The sequence below is a fragment of the Lolium perenne genome, chromosome 1, assembly GCF_019359855.2.
Source record: "Lolium perenne isolate Kyuss_39 chromosome 1, Kyuss_2.0, whole genome shotgun sequence".
Lineage (NCBI taxonomy): Eukaryota > Viridiplantae > Streptophyta > Magnoliopsida > Poales > Poaceae > Lolium > Lolium perenne.
This window is the reverse complement of record NC_067244.2, coordinates 134485443-134493543: the sequence shown is the minus strand read 5'-3', so window position 1 is coordinate 134493543 and position 8101 is coordinate 134485443. Positions and strand designations below refer to the sequence as shown.

Sequence of the window (8101 nt, the reverse complement as noted above, 5' to 3'; positions counted from 1 at the left end):
GCTAGCTCGTCCGAGTTTTCGGCCGGCGAAAAGTGAATACAGGGCCCTCTACTCGCGTTTTAAGGGGCGAAAAAATACGGGCCTGTTAGACATGCTCTTAATAATTTTGGAACCGGTCATCACGTGACACCTTGCAATTAGTCACAGACCACGGTCTAACACTTCTGAAAGAGGCAACCTAGCTACACAAATTTTCACTAGACGGGTAGTTAGAGTCACAAACACATAACTAGTCGGTAAGCAGTGTGATTTATTCTTAACGTAAAAATAAATTAAAAGGGTAGAGGGTACCTTAATTGTGACCTACTTTGGTTTTAATTACAGCAGATACAATCATACTATCATATATAGATTCCCTTTATTTCGTTAAAATTAGTCCACCTGGTTAATGTTGACTGTGCAAAGCAGCCAGGCGTTCTGGCCCCAGACAGCATGATTGGTCATGCTGGGAGCTGGGTGGAAAGAAGATTACACACCTTGTTGCCAATCATCAATTCCAGCTCTGCCCGCCAGAGGTGGAAATCAGCCGCAGCCAGCAGAACATCCATGGAACAGAACCGGATCATACAGCAATACTAATCAGCAGGTATGCTAACTTAATGGCGATATATAGATTCATCATACATCTATAAAACAAGATGGCGACAGGTTACGCCCGGGAGGCCGGAATCCTCCCAAATGGTATCCCAGCGCAGCAAACGTGGGCACGCCTCTCTCGGATTAACATATGAATCTCCGTCCCCGCCACAGCTCCAGCTCGCTGTCGTCGTGCCCGCGACGTCGCCGTCGCCGGCCAGCAAGCGACCATTTCGTGACCTCGAAGTTTTGATCCCGCGACACGCCTCGTCCACCTCGCTACGCACCCATCCGCGGACGACCGCGACGCGCCGGTGTGATGGATCGTCGTCGGCTGCAAACAACTGCTCCTGTCGCGTGCCTATCTATGTACTATTGGAAGCTGCCGCCACCACAAATGGCTCCGCCGGCTTCCCCGCCAAGCGTACGATATCTCGCCGTTCTGTGACTCTCGGCGGTCGACCTGTGAACGATCCATCGTACGCTGAGTACGTGTGGTGGCGTGATTGTAGTCTGTGTGAGTTGCTTACGTCTCTGTTTCGTACTGTACTATCATGTATCATCCCGGCCTGGAAGAAATAACACGACAGCCTGAACATAAAGATTGAGAGAAGTAATGCCACCTGACCTAATCAATCTCTATACATCCAGCCTGAGTCAACCTCGCCAGTTAAATTAGTTGATGCGGGTGCTCTCATCTCTCTTCTCCCGGCCGCTACATATACTCTTGGCTTTACTTTCCTGACCACCACGTCCTACCAGCACAAACAGAACATATCCTGAGCTCCTGCTAAATATCTTGGTCGAGTCGTTCGTTGGAGAGGCAGCGAGGTCGATCACATGGCGGAGGAAGCGAAGATGGAGGTGGCGCCGCCCGCGCCAGAGCCGGCCAAGGACATCGCCGAGGAGAAGGCCCTCGTCGTGGCGGAGGGTACGTCTGTGCAGGTTGCTCCATGGTTAGGAGCGGAGGAACTTTGGTCAGATGTGTTAATTAACCTTTTTCATGCTTCTCTTTGTCATCAGATGGTGAGAAGCCTGCAGCTACAGACGGCTCACACGGAAGAGGTACTCCTTCTCTTCATCCAAGCCTGTATTCAACGTGATGTTTTTGAGTCTTACACGGCATGTCGGCAACTGATGTTGCACCTCTGCTCCTTCCTTAATTTAGACGCTTTCCTCGAGAGGGTCGCGACAGAGAAGAGGATTTCGCTGATCAAGGCATGGGAGGAGAACGAGAAGGCCAAGGCCGAGAACAAGTGAGTCATAATTTTCAAAAGTAACCGCGCCGGCCGGTGTAATTCACCGAGATGTCTCCATCCCTGTCCGCGCTTAAGCTGTGACGCCCAAAGTTCAGACTTCGTCTCTGCCGCACGTGGTGGACACGAAACATCGCACCAAGTAATTCAAAGTTCAGATAAATTTGTGTCTGTCATCTAAGCCATGTTTTTTTTTTCCTTCCCCGTGACGCCTCGCCCAGGACGGCAAAGTTGCTAGCGGACATCACCTCGTGGGAGAACTCCAAGGCTGCGCAACTGGAAGCCGAGCACAAGAAGCTGCAAGTAAGTCGGACATGGGGAATTTTCTGAAATCGTACAGCTTGCCAGTTGACATATTCATGCATGGGCAGCGACAGTACGTAGTGCGAGTGACGTACCGTCAGCTACTACTAACATTGTGGTTGGCCGGGGCACGTACGTGCAGGAGCAGCTGGAGAGGAAGAAGGCGGAGTACGTGGAGAAGCTCAAGAACGCCACCGCGGCCGTGCACAAGGCGGCCGAGGAGAAGCGTGCGGCAGCGGAGGCGCGGCGCGGCGAGGAGATCGTCGCGGCTGAGGAGGCTGCCGCAAAGTACCGCGCCAAGGGGGAGGCGCCCAAGAAGCTCTTCGCGTCCTTGAGCAGAGGATAGCTGCCCGCGCTCCATTCACAGCCTTGCATCTTCTTCCGCTTCTCGGTGACAGTTGTAACATTTGCTGGTTGATGTAATTTACTTGTGTATTTATGTGTTGTTTATGTTGTCTTAGTTTTCTCTATCATGTTGTTGTGCAATTTGTTATTATTTCTTTGGGTACTAGGATGTGTGTGTCTTGATTTTTGGCCAACTTTTTTAGAAAAATTGACGGCTCACATAAGCACGACCTTAAATTAATAATAAAAACATTCATAACAAAAGATTAACGAGCCAAGTGAACATTATAAGAGACAAAAGAAACAACAAATACGGGAAACAAGCAAATCTAAGCGGAGCGAGCTAAACTAATGAAGATTGCTTGATAGTCTAATCTTCTGCTGTTGCACTAAACCAACATCGAAAATGTCCAAACAAACAAACCTCATCCACTCCAAAACTGTCCCCGGAAGACATGCACGTAACCTTGCAGGACACGTGGATCTAAAGGAGGGGGATTTGGGTGAACATACCGATTTCGTATGCGGCTCCCCGCATCCGCTGACACAGGATTCAGACAAGAGCTCCAAGAAGGAGAACGGTACCCATGATCGTCGTTGCTCTCGGAACCAAGGACTTGAAAAGCTTTCCAAATCCCAATCCTCCAAAAAACCGGTGGCTAGATGTCGACTTGGAAAGTCACCCTAGGCTCTAGAACGGCCACTAGGACGAGAAGGAAGTCGTGTATAAAGCAGCAATGCTAGAATCCGTACGTAACGGTGACTACTAAGTGGCGACAAGGTGATCCAAAAGTCACTACGAGATAAGCTCGTGCCATTTCGAGATAGGGAGGAGAGCAAGTTCAAGCGGAGAGGCAAAATCCGGCGAACTAGGTACAAGGTTCTTCAAGACGACGTCTTCACGGGAACGACACTTAGAGGTGTCATCGTTGCCAACGATGGCTACTGCCATGCAAGGTTTTCATTGAATCTCCACACATAGCACCGGAAGCCAGACGCTACCACAGTGGTGCAGAGAAGACAAAATTCCAACTGCCCGGCTTACCGGCCCGAGATACGCGGGGATCCAGTCCTGCTAAGAACACCAACAACACGCACGCCAGGTCGGGAAAAAGCACACACTCTCAAGATGGGAACAACACCCTCAATCATGGACCTACCCATTCCAAATCAAAAGTCCGCCCCAACGACTCTAGATCTAGACAGCACCACGACTTTCGGTGAATCATCTCCAGGACATATTCTGCGGGAGAGATACTCTACATGCCCTCAGAAGCCTGCCCGACCCTGGATCCAACCCTCTGGACATGGGAGAGACCATGCACCCGAGCAAGGGGAAGTTCCATGGGGTGGTATGGCACTGCTTCGAGGGGAAACGACAAAGAAACGATGTAGCCTATCATGCATATATTCTGCTGAGGAAGACGGGGATCGCTAGAGGGGCGACAAAGACAAGGGTGCGCTCGTGCAGGAAGACTAAGAGAGCTTTGTAGAGGCCTCGCTTTCACCACCAGTTGGCGGCAACATAGAGGATATGAGTGTCACCGGGAACACCTGATTGCGCGATTATCGCCCTGGAGTAACCCCTACGATAGATATTCACTCGCTATCTTTCCATCTCACCGCCAGCTAGAGCAAAGTTCATTGTGGCCAATATTTACCCTACCAATATTGGTATTTGGTCGGATGATGAATAATTTTTAGCATACCAATGCTACTTGTCAAGTGTATTTAATATTTAGAGTGGACTACAAGGCTGGTCATAGTGGAGAGTAACATAGACTAGTGCAGTTAATATCTTCATAGTGCATAGTGTCGTATATATGAGTGCAGATTTATTTGTATCTTGAAAATTAGTGAGATGGTGTGGTAATATAGCTAGTTACTACAAGCACATATCTACATTTGATGCCATGCCATGTCATCAAGTTGCCTAATTAGCAGTGCATGTAGTTGCATGTTACTTCCTAAGTTACTCCGCTATGGTTAGTATTATCGAACAATGAATTTATCATGACGTCAGTATCCATGTCTTCTCCTCCCAACATCTTGAACTTGGGTGGAAAAAAAACGCTCGCATCACTCCCAGGGAGCGCTCAGGCGAAACCCTAGTCGATGACGTCCCTCACCTCTCCTTCGATCCTCGCACGCATCTCCATGCCGCCATCAGAAGGAAGCCTGACGAGGTGGCTCCTCGGCAATGCCCACCATGATGGGCTTAGGATTAGCGTAATCCTACAGGTTAGCACGAGACATCGGATACTAGACAAGCGGGGAGCGAGATTTACCAAGGTTCGAGCCCTCGATGAAGTAATACCCTTACGTCATGCCTGTCTGATCTTGATTATAGGTGAAATCGATTACAATGGGGTAGATGGACTGCGTGGAGGTGATCTCGCCGAGAGGCAAGGTTTCTAGGGTTTGGTGTGTGCGTGGTTGTACGAGATTATGATATAGGATCCGGCATGCCCTCTCCTGGCCTTTATATAGGAGGCCAGGTTCCAATAGTCCTTCACGGATTCGACTACAATACAAAGAGGTTCGATCTATCCCTTCCTTATTCGACGTCTTCTTGCCTTGTTCTTCAAGGATCCGTCTCCTTCCATCTTTCCACCGTGCAACCGGTGTATTGGTCCATTTTGGGCTGCGGTGCTTCAGATGGGCCCCTTGTTGGGCCAGAGGAGGTAGGGAAACTTCGGGTACCCGAAGGGTAATGCCCACATAAAAACGGTCTAGCAAAGCACCTCCTAGCAGATGGCGATGTTGGACTCTCATCTCCGAGCGCGATTGGCAGCGGCGGGGGCCTCCTACCTCGCATGGTGAGATTTCCTCTTCCATGAGTAAAGCAAGGGAGGATACAAATGAAGATATGGTTGTGTGGTATTCGTAGTTGGGAGGATCGTAGCTAGGCCAGTGCAGGAGGTACCCCTAGCAATCTAACAAGATAATAAGGCCAAAACCCAAGAAGCAAAAGGTGGGCAAAGCGCGATGATCCAAGATCAGAGATAAGATAGGACCCTAGCGGAACACGGTCATACGCCCGTCTCCTTCGACATGACGAAGAAGCCAAGTGGAAGTGGCATGAGCATCCAAGGTCATTGTGGTATCCCCGTACGCTATAAAAGGAGGATCATGGACTAGGAGAAAAGGAAGGAGGCCATCTAAGAGGCGATTAGTAGAAGGGCGATCGAAAGAAAAGAGAGATAGGTCTTTGGATAGTTCATCCTGTATCCGGGAGCCCTAGAAAGAGTCTCCTTCTCCATGTAATCGTCTAGTTCATCTCCAATCCAGAGAAATATAGATCACACATGCAGGACATGTTGGAGATATGCCCAAGAGGCAATAATAAAGCAGTTATTAGTATATCTTTGTGTTTATGATAAATGTTTGCATCCCATGCTATAATTGTATTAACCGGAAACATTGATGCTTGTGTGTTATGTAAACATAAAAGAGTCCCTAGTAAGCCTCTTGTTAAACTAGCTTGTTGATTAATAGATGATCATGGTTTCCTGATCATGAACATTGGATGTTATTAATAACAAGGTTATGTAATTAGGAGAATGGTATAATGGACACACACCCATAATAAGCCTAGCATAAGATCAAGTCATTAAGTTCGTCTTGCTATGAGCTTTTGATACATAGTAACCTAGTCCTTCGACCATGAGATCATGTAAATCACTTACACCGGATGGGTACTTTGATTACATCAAACGTCACTTCGTAAATGGGTGGTTATAAAGATGGGATTAAGTATTCGGAAAGTATGAGTTGTGGCATATGGATCAAGAGTGAGATTTGTCCATCCTGATAACAGATAGATATGCTCTGGGCCCTCTCGGTGGAATTTCATTCAATTAGCTTGCAAGCATGTGACAAGGTCACAAGGGATGACATACCACGGTACGAGTAAAGAGTACTTATCGGTAACGAGGTTGAACTAGGTATAGATATACCGATGATCGAACCTCGGATAAGTAAATTATCACGCGACAAAGGGAATCGGTATCATATGTTAATGGTTCATTCGATCACGAAGTCATCATTGAATATGTGGGAGCCATTATGGATCTCCAGGTCCCGCTATTGGTTATTGATCGGAGAGGGGTCTCGATCATGTCTGCATAGTTCACGAACCATAGGGTGACACGCTTAAGGTTCAATGTTGTTTAGTAGATACGGAATATGAGTTGGAGACCGAATATTGTTCGGAGTCTTGGATGGGATCCAGGACATCACGAGGAGGTCCGGAATGGTCCGGAGGCAAGTTGTGTTTCGGAATTGTTCTAGAAGAATTCTGTTGTTTTGTATTTCAGAAAAGTTGTTCTAGAAATATTTTCGGAATTGGACAAAAGAAAAATAGGAACTCCTATTTTTCTTTCACACAGACGTTGTCAAAAGGGGAGACTGAGAAAGGCTAGGAGTGGGCCAAACCACCCATGGGCGCGGGCCCACCCCAGGTCGCGCCCAGGCATGGTCTGGGCCCACCAAGCGCCGATCCTAGATGGGTTTTGGGAAACCCTAACCCTACCCCCCGACTATATATAGAGGGATGGGTTGGCCAGCCATAGCGGCTCCACAAGCAACCCTAATCTGCCACCTCTCCTCCCTCCCAGTTTCTCCTGCTCCGGCTTAGGCGAAGCCCTGCAAGAATTCTCCTCCACCACCACCACGTCGTCGTGCTGCTGGGATTCCGAGGGGATCTACTCCTCCGTTGCCCGCTAGAATGGGGAGAAGGAAGGACTTCATCAACACCGTTGCGGTGACCCAGCATACCACTGCATGTTGTAGTATACAAGTCGTTGATATGATCTTTGAGAAGGGACTTCTTCACAATTTGCCATATCCCTCAGAGTGGTACAACAGAAACATTGCAGGTCATAACACTCCCTACTTTATTACAGACATTGTCTTAACAAGTTGGTATCCTCACAGGTCCTATGAGAACACCCTAAGATACTACTTAAGTATGATTACAACTCATAACAAATATAAAGAGAGCTCAACAACTTATTTAGGTAAGTTCTACGTTGCTCGGCTCTATGATGCTAGGGTATGTCACTACTCCTCCACCTCCGTGTCATCTGGTCCGTAGACTATCCCATAGTCTACGCCTTCCACTCCGCCGGTAAGATCAGGTTCTTCGTAGACCAGCTCGTAACTTCCTTCTGGTGCTCCATCGTTGATGGCCTCCACCTCCGGATCACAGTCTAGCAAGGGTGTCGAAAGAAAGTGAGTACAGGGGTACTCAGCAAGTTCTAAAAGAATAAAAAGGTGTTTGATGCACTAGCTATGACCATTGATCAGGAAATCGCAGGTCAATGCATGTTTTGCAATCATTTCTTCAAAAGGTTGCTTTTATTATGAAAACTATGCCCGTCAGTCTTCACAGGTTGACTAGAACTTCGTGGAGTTCCTTTCTGCCCGCGTTCGCGATTCCCTTCCGGAACAAGGAGTGACAGCCACAATTTGATACACTCTGCAGAGGTGCGTTACTTTTCCCACAAGAGATCTCACCCTTTTTGCCATCCGCAGGGACTTGCCCCCGTTCACACTTCCTTTGGTGTGAGGCCAGGTATAAAGATCCAAGCCCACACCGCCTTCTCCGCGACTGCAAA

General features: G+C 48.2%; 1 protein-coding gene across 1 annotated transcript; it reads left to right on the top strand.

The window, feature by feature from the left end:
* Nucleotides 1–1142: 1142 nt before the first annotated feature.
* On the top strand, nt 1143–2646 carry LOC127303008 (remorin). The gene is made up of 5 exons (XM_051333751.2): nt 1143–1507; nt 1600–1641; nt 1745–1832; nt 2054–2135; nt 2278–2646. The coding sequence occupies exons 1-5, from the start codon at nt 1417–1419 to the stop codon at nt 2479–2481; spliced, it is 507 nt and encodes a 168-aa protein (XP_051189711.1). The 5' UTR covers nt 1143–1416; the 3' UTR covers nt 2482–2646.
* Nucleotides 2647–8101: the final 5455 nt, after the last annotated feature.

Bases quoted from the DNA above. Each gene is read 5' to 3' on its own strand.
- LOC127303008 (XM_051333751.2), top strand. From the start codon at position 1,417: ATGGCGGAGGAAGCGAAGATGGAGGTGGCGCCGCCCGCGCCAGAGCCG. The intron at 1,642-1,744 runs GTACTCCTTCTC...TCCTTAATTTAG, and splicing joins AGACGGCTCACACGGAAGAG to ACGCTTTCCTCGAGAGGGTC. The intron at 2,136-2,277 runs GTAAGTCGGACA...ACGTACGTGCAG, and splicing joins CCGAGCACAAGAAGCTGCAA to GAGCAGCTGGAGAGGAAGAA.